The 18,875-nt window shown below is 39.0% G+C and overlaps 1 protein-coding gene across 2 annotated transcripts in view; it reads left to right on the forward strand.

The window, feature by feature from the left end:
* The first annotated feature begins 198 nt into the window (after window positions 1–198).
* The window catches only part of GOLPH3L (golgi phosphoprotein 3 like), a 51,079-nt gene continuing 32,402 nt past the window's right edge, over window positions 199–18,875 (forward strand). Inside the window, exons 1-3 of one of the 2 annotated variants that reach the window (XM_055358883.2) lie at window positions 358–550; window positions 2,687–2,881; window positions 4,010–4,066. In XM_055358883.2, coding sequence (XP_055214858.1) covers window positions 2,699–2,881; window positions 4,010–4,066 — 240 coding nt within the window. In that variant the 5' untranslated portion in view covers window positions 358–550; window positions 2,687–2,698. Of the gene's footprint in view, window positions 551–2,686; window positions 2,882–4,009; window positions 4,067–18,875 lie in introns of both variants that reach the window. The other variant, XM_019021778.4, reaches the window with a different exon arrangement.

Below are 18,875 nucleotides of genomic sequence, written 5' to 3' on the forward strand. Positions count from 1 at the left end.
CTTGGATCCCAACACATCTCACTTAATTGTCCCAGTATACGCTACTACAGCAACACACCTGCTACACTGAAATTAACCCACAGAAACCTTTCGAGATTGGCAGCCCATGTTAGCTCACTCAGCGCTTTGATTGGCTGGTTTAATGGGGGTGGGGAGCGCAGCCCTCTTTCCTCTCTTCCACCAAGGTTCCTTCATTGGATTGACCATCTGTCAGGTTGAACGCAAACCTGCCTCCTTTTGGTGGTGTTTGTCTGGATCGCAACAGAATAACTGGGGGAGAGCCTCCCCCTGTGAGCTCCGATTGGCGGGACTCAACCTTGGTGATTTCTGATTGGCCCAATGAAGAAACACCAAGGTAGGTTGCCTAGTGATCCTGAGGAAGCTGATGTGTTATTCCTTCTCTGCATCGAAGGATCAGGAAGTTTGTGCTCTCTGCGTGGCTAAGTTTTTCACCTACTAGGACGGGGGTGGGGTGGGGAGAACAGGTGTCCTTCTAAAATACAGCAGAAGCTACAGCCCGCGTCCAGCCATAACCCAGGAGTAACATCAGGTAAGCAACGAGAAAATTACATTTCCTAACGTCCCTTCCCCCACCAAAAAAAAACTCTATTTTTTAAAATTATTATTTTATGGGAGGGAAAGGTTTGTATTCATTTGGGCCATTTGTTTTCTTTCAAGTAGGATTTTTAACTAGTAAATGTCCAGATGAAACTAATTTCTCAAAGAAACCGCCCCCCCGCCCCCCTCCCCGCCCCGCGAAGGTTTAAAGTTTCTTGGATTGGTTTAGGAAATAGTCCCTATTCACAGTGCCAGATAGGCTTAGTGCGCTTAAGTATTTATTTCATGGTTCTCTTCCTCCTTCACTTTTCTTCCCACCTCCCATAACAAATTATATTTGAAATATACCCTTGTACAAAAAAACTTTTGTAGCTCACTTCATTTGTATTTCTATTTTAAATGTTCACATGCACTTCTGAGTATTCATTTTAATCAATATAAATTTATCGAGCAATAACAATGTTAAAGACACTGCTAGTTGCTATGGAGAATATATAAACCTAAGAAGACAATATCCCTGTTCTTAAGAAGTTTACAGTTGAGAGACAGCTATACCAAGAGAAAGACTATAATAAATACTTTAAAGGAAGTGAGTATAAATAAAGCTCTGTGAAACAGCTGAGGGAGTGGCCATGAGACACATAGGTAATAGAAAAGAGGAAGTCACTTAAAGGCCTTCACAAGGCCTTTAAAGAATGGGTAGAATGTAAAGAGGAAGAGAAAAGGGTGAAGACCCCAGCAAGTACAGAGGAGCAGAAGCAGAAAGAAAGCATGAGACATTTTTGAGAAAAAGTCTGGCAACACTACTTATTAGGAGTAATGGGAAATATTGCTAGAGGAGTAGAAACGAGTCCAGTCATAGCAACTCTTAAATACCATTATTTTGATCTTGAAAAAGATACTCCTTTATATAATTGCTGATTTAAAATATTTGTTGTATATTATCTTAAAAACTGATATCTAGATTTATATAAAATAAAGTATGCTAACTATAAACTTTATCACAAATGATTTAGTGCAGTTTCTTTTGACCGTAGTACATAGAATAAAAGACATGTTCTTTGATTTTTTTTTAATTGAGAAAATTTGTTAATCTTTCAACACTCTCTTGCCAGTAATTTTTGTTTGCAGCTCCTTGTGTATTTGCAAGATATGGCTAGCTAGGACTAGAGCTGCTAAGTTTACTGACTGTAGAATTACTACACATGATTTTCTGAATGTTATCGTCTAGACTTGTGATCTCCAAAGTGAGTACATGAAATGAGTCATTAGGGTATGGGAAGGAAATCTAGAACATGTATTTCTATTTAGTTTTTCGTATTCTTTTTTACTTTCTATTTTTTGTGTATGTTTTATAATGTAGTACCATTGAATGTTTATAGAAATTACATACAAATTATTATATGCATTTTGGGGCTGGATGCTCACAATTTTTTGTTGTTCCATCTTACTTAACTTGGGATCCATTTTGTGAAAGAGGAGTGACAATGGTGGATATTCACTCCTTCTTTATAGATTATGCAGAAAAAATCAGCAGGCTTGGCCAGGCCTGGTGGCTCATGCCTGTAATCCTAGCACTTTGGGAGGCCCAGGCAGGCAGATCACTTGAGGTCAGGAGTTCAAGACCAGCCTGGCCAACATGGTGAAACCCCGTCTCTACTAAAAATACAAAAAGTAGCCAGACATGGTGGCGCACACCTGTAATCCCAACTACTCAGGAGGCTGAGGCACAAGAATCACTTGAACCTGGGAAGCGGAGGTTGCAGTGAGCCAGCATCGCACCACTGCACTCCAGCCTGGGCAACAGAGCAAGACTCCCTCTCAAGAAAAAATAAGAAGAAGAAAAAGAAAAAAAGAAGTCAACAGGCTTGAAAGATGATCATTTCTACTGGACTTTAGAATTACTCATTTGATCTTTTGTCAGTGCCATCTGTGAAGTCCAAGCTATTGTACTTTGGAAAAGATACTGTATTACCCACCCATTTTTTTCTGGTCATTACTCCTTCATTTCTATATTTAAATCTGTAAATATTTCCTATTTGTATGGATGTTTAGTATGCATGTATGAATATATGATTTATTTACATAAGCATACATATGGATTTTTTTTTTTCACCACTCCCTCCAGAAACAGGTGAGAATGACCACTTTAACTCACCGGGCCCGTCGCACTGAAATAAGCAAGAACTCTGAAAAGAAGATGGAAAGTGAGGAAGACAGTAATTGGGAGAAAAGTCCAGACAATGAAGATTCTGGAGACTCTAAGGATATCCGCCTTACTCTTATGGAAGAAGTATTGCTTCTGGGACTAAAAGATAAAGAGGTAATGCAGTTAGGTTTGCTAGGCTATCTCAAAGACTATTAAATATTGGAATGTTTTAGGAAGTAATCTAATGGAATATATTTAATAATAAATTGGTCTTAGAATTGTGCTCCAACCATCTGGAAGATGGAGGAGTTGGGACAGTGACCGATACTTGGAGGGTAAAAATCCAGAAGTAGAATTACGTGAAGTGTATTTAATTACAAAATTACTCCAAAGTTTTAGAAGATACAGGAGAGGAGGATATAGTATAAAGTTTTGTACTTGTAGTTTCCCAAGTCAGATTAAAGGTGAAATAATACCACTTATTAAAGTAAGAACGAGGGCCCACACACTGAAGTCTTCTTCAGCTTTGAGGAGAAATAGTCTTTTACATGAAAAGACAAGGAACATGTGTGATTAGTTGCCTTACAGAAATAAACAATTGGTAGGTTTCTTATAGCAGAAATAATTTTTTATTTTCCTCTGTGCATCTTTATAAGTCAAATATCAACAATTGGATCGGGCGCGGTGGCTCACGCCTGTAATCCCAGCACTTTGGGGAGCCGAGGTGAGTGAATCACTTGAGGCCAGGAGTTCAAGACTAGCCTGGCCAACATGGTGAAACCCCGTCTCTACTAAAAATAAAAAATTAGCCATGTGTGGCGGCGGGTGCCTGTAATCCCAGGTACTCGGGAGGCTGAGGCAGGAGAATCACTTGAACCTGGGAGGTGGAGGTTGCAGTGAGCCAAGATTGCACCACTGCACTCCAGCCTGGATGACAGAGTGAGACCCTGTCTCAAAAAAAAAAAAAAAAAAAAAAAAAAAAAAAAATATATATATATATATATATACACACACACACACACATAAACAATTGAGGATTATTTTAATTTTTGAAAATTTTTAAAAATAATTTTAGCTTTTCCCTTTTTTCCCTAAATGTCTCCTTATTTAATGGAACATTTATTTTACGTTAGTCTTAAGGTCCTGAGTCTTGTGATATAACCAGAAATTTTCCTGGCTTCTCTACTACTAGTATACATCATCATCCTTCATTTGTAACTTTTTGCTGTGTTTTCTCATCACACTATTCCCTCATGAAGAAGTTACGAAGGTAACATTTTAAACAATCTGCTTTCTTTCCAGGAAAGCCTTAGTAAACAACCGCACCCCCTCGCCCACCGCCTGCAAGAAAAGAAAGAGGTATATTTATTACTGGCCTCAGTTTTGAAAACATACAAAATTAGAATGTTATTTTAGATTTTAAAAGTACTAAATTTGGCTTTGATAATTATCCTTAGCTAGAAGTGAATTGGCTGCATACAAGTAGTAACAGCTCTTCTTTTCTACATAATTCTTCGACTTGGAAATACCATTGTTGTTTAGATTTTGCCTTTCATTTATTTACTATTTTCCTTTTTACTTTTTTTCTTGTTAAATTACCAACTTGAACAAAATTTACAGGCCAGTTATAGTCTGTGTATTGTTAAAACTAATATTAGAGACATGCTTATGTGTACCTGGCCAAGATGTAGGTATATCAGAAATTCTTGCCCGGAAATATATTTTCCTGTTTGCTGAGAAGTTGATGAGCCTTCAGTTTTATAAAAGGCAAATAAATGAAAAGGCAAAACCAGCTCTCCAAGAGAATGTCAGAATAGGACTGAAGATTAGGTGATATAAATACTCTTTTGAGACGTTTACACATTACCTAGGAAACGGTCACTGACTGTATAAAAAGAGGATACAGAACTAAAAGCTATTTGGTTTGTTTTAGCTTTGAATAGGAATGATTAATTTCCTGCTGACCTTATGCACTGGAATTTTTGCTTTTGGGCTTGTCTTCATGTGTTTATAATGGTTAATATAAATTTTAGGAAATAGAATAAAAAATAAAGCAGCTCATTAAGAGCTATGGCCATGGTGAGTACTTAACATATTGGTGAGATACTGTACAAAATAAGCAGATGGCTGGATGCAATGGCTAATTCCTGTAATGCTAACACTTGGGAGGCCAAGGTAAGAGGATTGCTTGGGCCCAGGAGTTCAAGACCAGCCTGGGCAACATGGTGAGACACCATCTCTACAAAAAAATTAAAACAAAAAAATTAGCTGGGCATGGTGGCACATGCCTGTAGTCCTAGCTACTCAGGAGGCTGAGTCAAGAGGATGGCTTAAGCCTGGGAGGTCGAGGCTTCAATGAACCAGGATTGTGTCACTGCACTCCAGCCTGAACAACAGAGCAAGGCCTCAAAAAATAAATAAATAAGAGCACATAACAATTAACCACCTTTTGAATTGCTCTAATTTTATTTTTGAGGATAGTTAACAAATATTTAGCTTTCATTTGGCTCAGGAAGAATAAAAGACAATAAATCCTTAGGTGTAAATGAATAGAAGAGGTCAAACTTTGTGATTTATTTAAATAGTAGTAGTTACAAAAGGCCAGTTACATAACTATCTCTAAAAATATTAAATTGATTCCCAACTGTACTTATTTTTTTCTTATCTCTCAAACTATCAATAGATTCATTTAATCAATAATTTAATGTGATTGAGGACACCCATTATGTGCTTAGGATTATGCTAAATATTAATACTAAGATAAATATAAAATAGTATAGTATATGGTCCCTGCCTTCAAGAAACTTGCATTCTAGCTGGAGAGACAAAAAGGTACATACTTTTTAAAAGTTAAGTAACCCGAAGGTCCATCAACAGCGGAATGGATAAAAATGAATCATCAAAAAAAAAAAGTCATCCATTTGTTTAAATGAGTATAAATATGTTTTCTATACAGAATGAAAATGAACATTGTTATACAACATGTATATTTCTCACATTATGTTCAATAAAAAAAGCCAAACACAAAAATATACATACTGTATGATTCCATTTATATGAAACTCAAAAAACTATTGTATTTGAGGTTGCATATTTAGGTGGTACAATTATAAACAAAATCAAGCCAGGAATTACTATAGTTTTTAGAATAGTGATTATCTTTTTGTAAGGGATAGGGGAAGGAAAAGGGTGTTAGTAATTAGGAAGGAAAATGAAGAGGATTTCTAGATAGTAACAAGTTTCTGTTTCTGGACCTAGAGGAAGTTTCATAGTTTTGTTTTTATTTTTGTTTTTGTTTTTAAGACAGAGTCTCGCTCTGTCACCCAGGTTGGAGTATAGTGGCACCATCTTGGCTCACTGCAACCTCCGCCTCCCGAGTTCAAGCAATTCTCCTGTCTCAATCTCCTGAGTAGCTGGGATTACAGGCATCCGCCACCATGCCTGGCTAATTTTTGTATTTTTAGTAGAGATGGGGTTTCACCATATTGGTCAGGCTGGTCTTGAACTCCTGACCTCTCAGGCGACCCACCCAACTTGGCCTCCCAAAGTGCTGGGATTATAGGTGTGGCCTCCCAAAGTGCTGGGATTACAGGCGTAAACTACTGCTCCCGGCCTTTTTTATTTATTTATTTATTTTTGATACGGAGTCTTGCTCTGTCCCTCCTGGCTAATTTTTGTATTCTTAGTAGGGAAGGGTTTTCAGCATGTTAGCCAGGCTAGTCTTGAACTCCTGATCTCAAGTGATCCACCTGCCTTGGCCTCCCAAAGTGCTGGGATTACAAGCGTGAGCCACTGCACCTGGGCCATAGATCTTCACTTTGGAATAATTAAGCTTTTTACTTTGTTTTGTTTATTCTTCTGTGTGTACATTATATTTCACAATGCAAAATATATTTTTTTAAGTAAACAACAATAAAAAGCAAGTTTTTGCATGTTAGAATGAGCCAAGGAAGTTAGAGCGAGGAGAAACCATCATGAGATAGAGTAATCCGGGGAAGAATAGAAAAAGGCAGTAAAACAAGCCATGCCTTTAAAAATGGGAGGATTAACATGAATGGAGAAAAGGAAACACGTTCTGGATGAGGGAACCTGAGTGAGCAAAGGTATCATGAGCTTGATGAGTTTGGGAGATAACTGTGAGTAGGCCAGTATGACTGAAGTAGGTGGAGAACAATGGGATTCGAAATCAGTAAATTCGATTTGGACCAGATTATAGATTGTGTTACCAGGCAGAGACTTTTAAACTCTTTCCTTTAGGGAAAAGAGAATCAGCCTAATGAAAACAGCAAAGCCCATTTCATTTTTGTGTCCAAATTAAGGGCTTAATGACATTTTTATGTTCTTTGTGAGTATATGTTTTAAAGTGTATATAATTGCTTGTTTTTACATGGTTTGAGATTTGTGACAAGTCAAAAAAGGAAAAAATCCTAAATGTTAAATTTTGTGTCCCAAACTCCCAAACTTTTACTGGAGAGTTCCCTAAGATCCTCTGTTTAGAACCCAGTATTATCATTTTTTTAGAAACTATGTCTCTTTCAAGCAGGCACGGTGGCTCCTGTCTGTAATCCCAGCACTTTGGGAGACAGAAGGATTGCCTGAGGCCAGGAATTCTAGACGAACCTGGGCAACATAGTGAGACCTCATCTCTACAAAAAATATAAAAATTAGCCTGGCATGATGTCACACACCTGCAGTTTCAGCTACTTGGGAGGTTGAGGTGAGACGATTGCTTGAGCCCAGGAGTTCAAGGCTGGAGTGAGCTATGTTTGTGCCACTGTACTCCAACCTGGGTGACAGAGTGAGACCCTGTCTTAAAAGAAAAAAAAAATTCTTCTGAGGGGTAACTACCACAGACTGGTTTTAAAATATTAAGCATCTGGCCAGATGCAGTGGCTCACATCTATAATCCCAGCACTTTGGGAGGTTTGAGGCGGGCAGATCACTTGAGGCCAGGAGTTCGAGACCAGCCTGGCCAACATGGTGAAACCCCATCTCTACTAAAGGAAAAAAAAATTAGCTGGGCGTGGTGGCTTGCACCTGTAATCCTAGCTATGCTGATGGGAGAATCTCTTGAACCCAAGAGGCAGAGGCTGCAATGAGCCAAGGTCACACTACTGCACTCTAGCCTGGGTGACAGAGTAAGACTGCCTCAAAAAATATAAACTAATTAAGTTAAATATTAAGTATCATTGTCTTATGAAAACAATCGAGAAATTTAAATATAATTTGAAGAGTATAACCTTTCAAGCACAGTTAAAATTAGATACTATCTCAGTTCAATAACACTGACCTCAACTGAGAAAGTAAACATTGAGCACAAGCCTGACCAAAATAAAATAGGTTTATCTCCTGTTGAAATCAGGAATCTGCTTATTTGTTATTATTGCCTTTGGTAAGAGTTTTGATATAGATTATTAACTCATGAACAGTGTTTTAATTGACTTGCTAATGTATAAAACTTTTCATTTATTAGAATCGTTTCTTAAGTTACCTGTAAGGGGAGTGAGCCAATTACTGCTTTTGACTCCTAGTGATCTTTTCATTTCTCATCTATTTAATTTGTGGATAATGTTTTTCAACCGTCCTCTCTTTCTTGGAAAGCTTTCTCCTAGTAATGCCATTTATTGAATACTTACTACTTACTGTGAAAGAAAAGCTTTTCATCATATTTCTCATGTCACTGTAGTAAAAATTGGCAAGAAGTATTATCCATTGGAAATATGGAAATACATTTTCACTTATTTGTTTAATCACGAAAAATTTTATTGAATGCCTCATATGTCATAGAAAGAGAGAACAAAAACAATTGTCCCTGCTTTTGAGGTCAATTTATGGTTTAGTGGCATAGGGATGGTTGGAGATGCTGGGAGTAGAAGCCAGAAAGTCAGCAGACCATTTCAGAACAATGTGATATGTGTATAAGTGTGTTCTGAGTAGGAAGGAAACACAGAGGAAAAGCACGTAAATCAGATGGGTGGTGGGAAGGAGCAGTAGGAGAGGGAAGAAGAGATGTTGGGAAAGACTTACAGGAGGTGATAACTCTTTTTTTTGTTGTTGTTTGTTTGTTTGAGATGGAATCTCGTTCTGTCACCCAGGCTGCAAAGCAGTGGTGTGATCTTGGCTCACTGCAACCTCCACCTCCCGGATTCAAGCGATTCTGCTTCCTCAGCCTCCCAAGTAGCTGGTATTACATGCACCTGCCACCATCCCCGGCTAATTTTTGTATTTTTGTAGAGATGGGGTTTCACCATGTTGGCCAGGCTGGTCTCGAATTCCTGACCTCAGGTGATCCAACCGCCTTGGCCTCCCAAAGTGCTGGGATTACAGGTGTGAGCCACTGCGCCCCGCCAGGAGGTAATAACTCTTAACTGGAATAAGAGTGAGTTAGTCTGTAAAGAGACAGGTTCTAGGAAAAAAGAACATCAACTGGATGTTCCTAATAATTTCAGTGATGTGCAACTGGAATAACCACAGATGTCTGAAAGCATCCCATCTCCTTTTAATGAACTCCAGTGTTTTAAAACTGAAGTGTCAGAGCTGAACATCCAGTTACATGCTTTATTGTTTAAGTTTTCTAAAATTGTGAAATACAGTGTATCCAGAAAATTGTATAAAACACATATATACAGTTTAACAAGTAGTTTGAAAGCCAACAGTCATGTAATCACCAATAGAACAATATCAGCATCCTGGAAGGCTTCTCTTATGCTTGCCCCTAATCACATGCTGCCCACTTCCCTGTAGTTTTGACATGTATGTATATCCCTAAACAATATATTTTAGTTTTGCCTGTTTTTAAACTCTATTTTATTGGGTTAATATTTTAATGTATTCTTTTGATCAATATAATGTTTGTGAGATTTGTCCATGTTGTTGCATATAATTTAATCCAGTTCATCCTGATTAATATTTCATTACGTGAATATACCACTATTCATTCTATGGGTTAATGCACATTCAAGAGTTCATTATGAACAGTGCTGCTAAAATTCTCCTGGTACTTGTCAGTTATCTTTTTTCAAACAATCTGCTATTATCCACTATACGTATGGGAATTATACGTATGAAATTCATATGTATTTTTAATTATAAAGTATGTTAATGCTACGCTTTTTCAAGCTGCTGATGATCCTCCATCAAGTATAGTTCATCTTTATTAGCAATAGGAGATTAGAAGTAAAAGCTTCTTTAAAGCTGGTAAAAAAAATTCACTAATCAAAAAGTTTTTTTTGTTTTTTTTGAGACAGAGTTTCGCTCTTGTTACCCAAGCTAGAGTGTAGTGGCACGATCTTGGCTCACCGCAACCTCTGCCTCCCGCGTTCAATTCTCCTGTGTCAGCCTCCCGAGTAGCTGGGATTACAGGCATGCACCACCACGCCCGGCTAATTTTTTGTATTTTTAGTAAAAACGGGGTTTTACCACGTTAGCCAGGCTGGTGTCGAGCTCCTGACCTCAGGTGATCAGCCTGCCTCGACCTCCCAAAGTGCTGGGATTACAGATGTGAGCCACCACGCCCAGCCCAAAAAGGTTTTTAAAATCAGTCACAATCAGTCAGTGTCCAACTTGTTGATTATTGGCTATGAATGAAGAAAATTGCCCTCCTTAAAAAGTGACTCAATCCTAAAGCATTTTATTATAATTAAAATATTAATAGCAGGCCGAGCAAAGAACAAGACCTTGTCTTAAAAAAAAAAATTAAAAGTCTAATTTAAGTTACTACCTGGTCTTTCCTTTTAGTTTCCTAATCGCACAAAATGAACAATAAGTCTCCCAGTAGTTACTGCGATTGTGAATAGGGCAACTGTATCAGAAGGGCTTGTTTGTCAGGTTTTTTTCTTTAAACATAAGCTGTTAAAAAAAATTAACTTTTGTTTTTTATTATATCCAGGCATATTAACCCCAAATAACTATTTACTATTGGTATAAAAGGAAATAAACTGGAAGACCAAAGACCTGTTTTAATAGTAGGAAAATATAGCTTAAGCTATTTCATTAAGATCTTCTCCCTAATTCTCCCAATCCCCAAATGCACACAGTACTCTTCCAAAATATAAAATATCTAGTATTGATATTGAGACAAAGCTGCCCACTTGAATTTGGGATTTTGGCTGTAACCACTGTGCCTATAAACTTGCTGTCAGCCATTTCATCACTTTTGCCTCCATATTTTGTTGTATAATTTATTTTCAAAACATTTTGCAGTTTCTATTGTTTAATCCTGCAAGGCAGGTATCATTCTCTTTATAGGAGTCAAAGTTAAATGATCATTTGGGCAATAAATTGTGGAATTTACATTCAAACTGACTCTGCAACTGGGCGTAGTGTTTCACTGCCTGTATTCCCAGCAGTTTGGGAGGCCAAAATGGGAGGATTACTTCAGGCCAGGAGTTCAAGACAAGCCAGGGCAACAAAATGAGACCCAATCTCCACAAAAAAATGAAAACAGCCCTGCGTGAACCTATAGTTCCAGCTACTCAGGAGGTTGAGGTGAGAGGATCACTTGAGCCCAGGAGTTCGAAGCTGCATTGAGCTATGATCACACCACTGTGCTCCAGCCTGGGCCACAGAGCACGACTCTGTCTCAAAACAGGAAAAACAAAACAAAAACAAATATCTGACTTTGCAGTTTAAAAACGACATGCTGGCTGGGTGCGGTAGCTCACGCCTGTAATCCTAGCACTTTGGGAGGCCGAGGCAGGCAGATCATGAGGTCAGGAATTCAAGACCAGCCTGGCCAATATGGTAAAACCCCATCTTTACTAAAAATACAAAAATTAGCCGGGTGTGGTGGCACGCACCTGTAATCTCAGCTACTCAGGAGGCTAAGGCAGGAGAATTGCTTGAACCAGGGAGGCAGAAGTTGCAGTGAGCCAAGGTTGCGCCACTGCACTCTAGCCTGGGCAACAGAGCAAGACTCTGTCTCAAAAAAAAAAAAAAAAAAAAAAGACATACTTACAAAGCAAGTTTCACATGTTTCTCTGTATTTCTTCCTGAAATAAAGAGAATTGTTCAGGATCATTAACTGTTTAGTGTGACCCAAATAATTTCACCTCCTTGAATAGATTCATATGGATTTTATTTTTTATATTTATATTTATATTTTTTGAGATGGACTCTCATTCTGTTGCCCAGGCTAGAGTGCAGTGGTGCGATCTCAACCCACTGCAACCTCCACCTCGCGGGTTCAAGCAATTCTCTTGCCTCAGCCTCCTGAGTAGCTGGGACTATAAGGTGCATGCCACCACGCCTGGCTAATTTTTTATTTTTAGTAGAGACAGGGTTTCACCATATTGGCCAGGCTAGTCTCAAACTCCTGACCTCAAGTGATCCACCTGCTTCAGCCTCCCAAAGTGCTGGGATTACAGGCATAAGCCACTGCATCAATGCTGGCCAGATTCATATGGATTTTAATTTATGCCTCCTATTAAGATAAAAGATTATTATGTTTCGCAATAATATTTGGCATATGAGTTATTTTTCAGGTCTTATCCATATCTTTCTTGTTCAAATGTTTAATACCCCAGCAAAGCTCACTCCTGGAAAAAGATTTTGGGATCCTATAAAAAACATTAACTAGGCATCAATAATGTCAGAAAAAGGGAAAATACTGCTGTAAGGAATTCTGAATGATTTTATTAGTTTTATTTTTACATCAAATTTTCCATTCCATTGCCTCAAATATTAAGGAGGAAATAGGAAAATTCTATACATTATTTTTCTCTTCTCCTTTTTCAAACAAGATATTCTAGTCATAAAGGGCAACAAGTCCAAGTAAGAAGTTTGAATAACCCAACTGGCAAAAGGAAGATATGTTTAACGAAGAAGTAGATAATATTTAATTATAATTATCATATTATCGCTGGGCATGGTGGCTCACGCCTGTAATCCCAGCACTTTGGGAGGCCGAGGCGGGTGGATCACCTGAGGTTAGGAATTCGAGACCAGCCTGGCCAACATGGTGAAACCCCATCTCTACTAATAATACAAAAATTAGCTGGGCGTGGTGGTGCATGCCCCTAATCCCAGCTACTTGGGAGGCTGAGGCAGGAGAATTGCTTAAACCCAGGAGGCGGAGTTTGCAGTGAGCTGAGATCGCACCATTGCACTGCAGTCTGGGCAACAAGAGTGAAACTCTGTCTCCAAAAAAAAATTAAAATAATCGCATCAGAAGGTCTAGTGTACAAATAGTCATTATTTTTCTTGTCAGTTCACTCTTCAGCTATAGATTAGAACCCATGTCACACATGTTCCTTATGGAAGGAGGGAGACACTGTTATACTAAAAAGAGATAAATATGAGTAAGCAAATAGTTATTTTTTCTTGCATCTTAAAGCTTAAAACCAAGGCTGGGCATCATGTCTCACGCCTTTAATCTCAGCACTTTGGGAGGCTGAGGCAGGAGGATTGCTTGAGCCCAGGAGTTTGAAACGAGCCTAGGCAACATAGTGAGACCCTGTCTCTAAAAATAAATAAAACATTAAAAAAGCTTAAGACTAAATGAATAGACAAGCCTCTTCTAGATTTTTCTGTGAGAGTAGGATTATATTAGTTTGCTAAAGATGCCCTGCTAAAATACCACAGACTTGGTGGCTTAAATGACAGAAATTAATTTTCTCACAGTTCTAGGGATTAGAAGTCCAAGATCAAGACTGATGGGTTTGGTTTCTTCTGAGACTTCTCACCTTGCCCTGCAGACTTCTTGCTGTGTCCTCTATGCAAATGCCTTCCTGGCGTCTCTAGGTGTCCAAATTTCCTCCTCTCAAAAGAACACCAGTCAGATTGGTTTAGGGCCCACTATAACACCCTCATTTTAACTTAATCACCTCTTCTAAAAGCCCAATCTCCAAAGACAGGTGTATTCTGAGGTAATGGGGGTTATAACTTCAACATATGAAATTTGAGGGGACACAATTCAGCTCATAACAATGATTTAGAAAGGTTTTAGAAAAAATAGGTTATGAAGATAACTGCATAGTTATTTATGTACATCCGCCCGAAGGACAGCTCACTCTCAGGAAGTATCATTAAATTGTCTAATGATGTGATTTTTTTTCTTCAGCTCAAGTCAGCCAACATTTATTGAGTATCTCTTTTTTTTTTTTTTTTTTTTTTTTGAGACAGAGTCTCGCTCTGTCACCCAAGCTGGAGTGCAGCAGCGTGATCTTGGCTCGCTGCTTCCGCCTCCTGGGTTCAAGCACTTCTGGTACCTCAGCCTCCCGAGTAGCTGGGATTACAGGCTCCCACCACCAAGCCCAGCTAATTTTTTTTTTTTTTTTTTTTTTGAGACAGAGTCTCTGTCGCCCAGGCTGGAGTGCAGTGGCGCGATCTCGGCTCACTGCAAGTTCCGCCTCCCGGGTTCACGCCATTCTCCTGCCTCAGCCTCCCGGGTAGCTGCGACTACAGGCGCCCACCACCACGCCCAGCTAATTTTTTGTGTTTTTAGTAGAGACGGGGTTTCACCATGTTGGCCAGGATGGTCTCGATCTCCTGACCTCGTGATCCGCCCGCCTCGGCCTCCCAAAGTGCTGGGATTACAGGCGTGAGCCACCGCGCCAGGCCAATTTTTGTGTTTTTAATAGCGATGGGGTTTCGCCATGTTGCCCAGGCAGGTCGTGAACTCCTGGCCTCATGTGATCTGCCTGCCTCGTCCTCCCAAAGTGCTGGGACTATAGGCATGAGCCACTGCACCCGGCCTTGAGTACCTCCTTGATGCAAGGCACTGAGAAAAGTAAGGAAAATATAAAAGTAAGTAAGATGCGCTTATCTTCCTACAGAAGCATAGGGATTTGATAGAGGAGAAAAGATATTTATGCAGTAACCATACAGCTAGACACAGTATGTAAGTACTAGGAGAAAGGTACCAAAAAAGTGCTATAGGAACATGGAAAAGGAAGAAAGTCCGTGCCAGTTATTCTTTATTTTCTCTGTTTGACCTTACCTATTCACAGTTGTCCAAGAAGTTTAAGGTAGGAATGGCAAATAGAAAAAAATACTGAATCAAAGGGTTTGAGGTTACTGTATTCTCTTTTTTATTTGTTTTCTTTTTTTAGTTTTTAAAATTTGTCTAAGATATAAAAGTAATTTTATTACTTTTTGACATTTTAAAAGTGAAATACATTTACCCTAAGAAATTCAGACAGAGATCTACATGAGAACACTTTTTTTTTTTTTTTTTTTTGAGAGTCTGTCACCAAGACTGGAGTGCAGTGGCACTATCAGGGCTCACTGAAGCCTCACCTTCCCCAGGAGCAGGTGATCCCCCTGCCTCAGCTTCCCAAGTAGCTGGAACTACAGGTGCAGGCCACCACGCCCAGCTAATTCTTTGTAATTTTTATAGAGCTGGGATTTTGCCATGTTGCCCAGGCTGGTCTCAAACTCCTAGACTCAAGTGATCTACCTGCCTCAGCCTCCCAAAGTGCTGGGATTACAGGTGTGAGCCACCGCTCCTGGCCCTCCATGAGAACACTTACTGGGATGATAGAAGTGTTCCAGATCTTGCTTGGGGTGTGAGATAACATGGATATATGCTTTTGTCAAAACTCACTGAACTTAACATCTATGCATTTCACTCTATGTAAATTATACCTTTTTTTAAAGGTGTAAAGAAGAAAATAAAAACCACCTATAATCTTGCTTCCCAAAGATAACTACTGTTAAAATTGTAATATATATCCTTATAGACTGTTTTCAGTGCATATATATGTATACACAGATGCATCTTTTTTTTTTTTCTTTGAGACATTGTCTCACTCTGTCACTCAGGCTGGAGTGCCATGGTACCTGCAGCTCACTGAAAGCTCCACCTCCCAGGTTCAAGCAATTCTCATGCCTCAGTTACCAGAGTAGATGGGATTATGGCGCCTGCCACATACCTGGCTAATTTTTGTATTTTTAGTAGAGACAGGGCTTTGCCACGTTGGCCAGGCTGGTCTCGAATTCATGGCCTCAAGTGATCCACCTGCCTCAGCCTCCCAAAGTGCTAGGATTACAGGTGTGAGCCACCATGCCCAGCCACAGATGCATAATTACCAAAAAATTGATTATAATCAGACATATCATTTTGTAGCCTTCTTTTTCCAAGTATTATAATGTGGACATATTTTATGCCAATAAATATAAACATACCCCATTATTTTTAATGGTTTCATAGGATTCCATTGAATAAATGTATATTATTATTAACTTTAAGGTTAGTCTGCAACCTCCCTGAGAGCAGGACTGTGTTTTCCTGGCTTTCTAAGCCCCACTTCATCTGACTAACCTTATCTCTCGCTGGTTAGTCTACTTACCACTCCAGTCCCATTTGTCTATTTTATATATTCCTGCCGTGTTTCCTTCCCGTATTTTGTTTTAAAGCCCATCACAAATCCAGCACTGAACTTTACATTCTCTGAATTCTCTTGCATTTATCATACCTCTCAGTGTGCTTAGTAACCATCTTTTATTTTCTAATTTTTTTATCAGCAGTGGATAAAAGCACAGGCTTTGGAATCAGACACATCTACATTCAAATCCCGGTTCTACCACTTATCAGCTATATGACTTGGGCTCCATTTTCACATTTTTTCCCTTCATTCTTATTTAATAGAGATAATATTGACTTAATAGTGCTATTGTAGGATTAGATTAACTAATTATATTTTTTAAAACTTTTTTTTTGAGGCGGAGTTTTGCTCTTGTCACCCAGACTGGAGTGCAGTGGTGCGATCTCAGCTCACTGCATTCACCTTCCAGGTTCAAGTGGTTCTCCTGCCTCAGCCTCCCGAGTAGCTGGGATTCTAGGTGTCCACCACCATGCCTGGCTAGTTTTTGTATTTTCAGTAGAGACAGGGTTTCACCATGTTGCCCAGTCTGGTCTTGAACTCCTGACCTCAGGTGCCTCGGCTTCCCAAAGGGCTGGGATTACAGGCATGAGCCACTGCGCCCAGCCTTATTATATAAAAATTTTAACTCAGAGCATGACACATGTAAATGCTCAATAAATAATAACCATTATTATTATGTTTTTGTTGTTGTTTAAACCATTAGTCTTGGCTCTTAATTAAATGGTCATTTTCTTATGGCCAGAGAGACCTTAGTTGAATGCTGGGCATAAATAGCCACTTACATGCTTTAAAGTAAATATCTGTAGGATAGCCTTAAACTTTCAAAGCAGTAGTTTCTTATTTTTTGACTTGAAAATGATCAGTTGAATCAGCTCTTACAAACTGAGCAACCAATGGCCTGACCTTAGTTATTGGAACAAGAGGGCACTGAAAAATGTTTCCTAGAAGAGAGCCTAACCTAGTATTCTTAGTAATCTTTGACTTTTGTTTCAGTGGCCTCACACATAGGATGAAAAAAAAGTAAATACGATTGTTCACTATTTTCTTACTTGGATAATGTATCATCCTTTAAAAAAAACTCTTAATTTACTTGGGGATATAATCTGGGGGATAGAAAACCCACTTGATATCTGAATTAGTTCTGTGTGGCTTCTAGGGATTTTAGATGAATTATTGAGGTGTAGAGGAAGGGTAACAGTTTATTTTGTTTTCATATACCTCTCTCTGGGTACTGGTGATAGTTCCAGAGTTGGAAATACATGAAAGAATTCTTGCAGTCTTAGATCTGCACTCTTTGCCATTGATACCTCCTTTCCATTCCCATTTTTGCTTCTTTATCCTATTACCTCCAATCTAAACTGTTGCAGAAGTGTCCTATTGAAACTCCCTACTTCTCTGGATTTTGTTCCCTCTGCTAAATAAGGAATCATTTCTGTGGAGTCTAGCTCTTAAATTCATCTGAATTAGGATTCGATAAAAATTTAGCAATAATCATTTTATTCTTTTTTTAATTATTATTCTTTTTTTTAAATAGAGACAGGGTTTGACTGTGTTAGCCAGGCGGGTCTTGAACTCCCAGCCTCAAGTGATCTGCCTGCTTCAGTCTCCCAAAGTGTGGGGATTACAGACGTGAGCCACCACACTTGGCCTTTTTATTACTATTATTATTTTTGGTAACAGTCTCCACTCTGTTGTCCAGGCTGGGATGCAGTGGCACGAACATGCCTCACTGCAGCCTCCACCTCTTGGGCTCAAGGGATATTCTCACTTTGGCCTCCCAAATAGCTGGGACTACAGGCATATGCCACCATGCCTGGCTAATTTTTTTTATTTTCTTGTAGAGACAGGGACTTTCACTTTGTTGCCCAGGCTGGTCTCTAACTCCTGACCTCAAGCAGTCCTGCTTCGGTCTCCCAAAGTGCTAGGATTGCAGGTGGGAGCCATTGCGCCCAGCCCTTTTTATTATTTCTAACCAGCTTTAAATTTTGGCTAATTAACTTTTGAGATAAGATTTGTGACTGCATGCAATTAAGTTTTGGGGTCTTTCATTTTGGTAATAGGTGAGGAACTTAAATGTCTGCCAGAAGACTAAATTCTAGATTTCATTTTCAACTTTAATCTAGAATTTCTGCCTAGTAGAATAGTGAGAAAACTGTGCTGTGATTTCTGAGCTTCTGTACATTGCTATTTGGGGTAGTGCTTTGGGTTGGTCAAGTAGAATACTGCAGACATAATACCACTGCCCATTCTATGTATGCATCTAATTGTACTATTTATGCTTATGTGACAAATCTTTCTCAGCACTATCACCCTTTTAACATTTTCACTCATAAGAAAGATTTAAAGGAATAATACCAGTCTTAAAATTGTGAAGGTTCACACAAACTTGTTTTTCCTGTTTGTTTTAGGAAAAAATGCTCTTGATAAAGAATTTAAGCAATAGAGGGAAGTATAATTAACAACATTAAAAAAAGAAGAAATCTTACTTCCCAGAAATACTGTAAATATTCTTAAACTTTTTTTTTTTTTGAGACGGAGCCTTGCTCCCTCGCCAGGCTGGATCTTGGCTCTCGGCTCACTGCAACCTCTGCCTCCCAGGTTCAAGCAGTTCTGCCTCAGCCTCCCGAGTAGCTGGGACTACAGGCATGTGCCACCACGCCAGCTAATTTTTGTGTTTTTACTAGAGATGGGGTTTCACCATGTTGGCCAGGATGGTCTTGATCTCTTGACCTTATGATCTGCCTGCCTCGGTGGCATGAGCCACCGCACCCCGCCAAACATCATTTTTTAGTTTAAAACATTCCTTTTTTTCAAAATTACAAATAATTCAGGCATACAAAAAT

The sequence above is a fragment of the Gorilla gorilla genome, chromosome 1, assembly GCF_029281585.2.
Source record: "Gorilla gorilla gorilla isolate KB3781 chromosome 1, NHGRI_mGorGor1-v2.1_pri, whole genome shotgun sequence".
Lineage (NCBI taxonomy): Eukaryota > Metazoa > Chordata > Mammalia > Primates > Hominidae > Gorilla > Gorilla gorilla.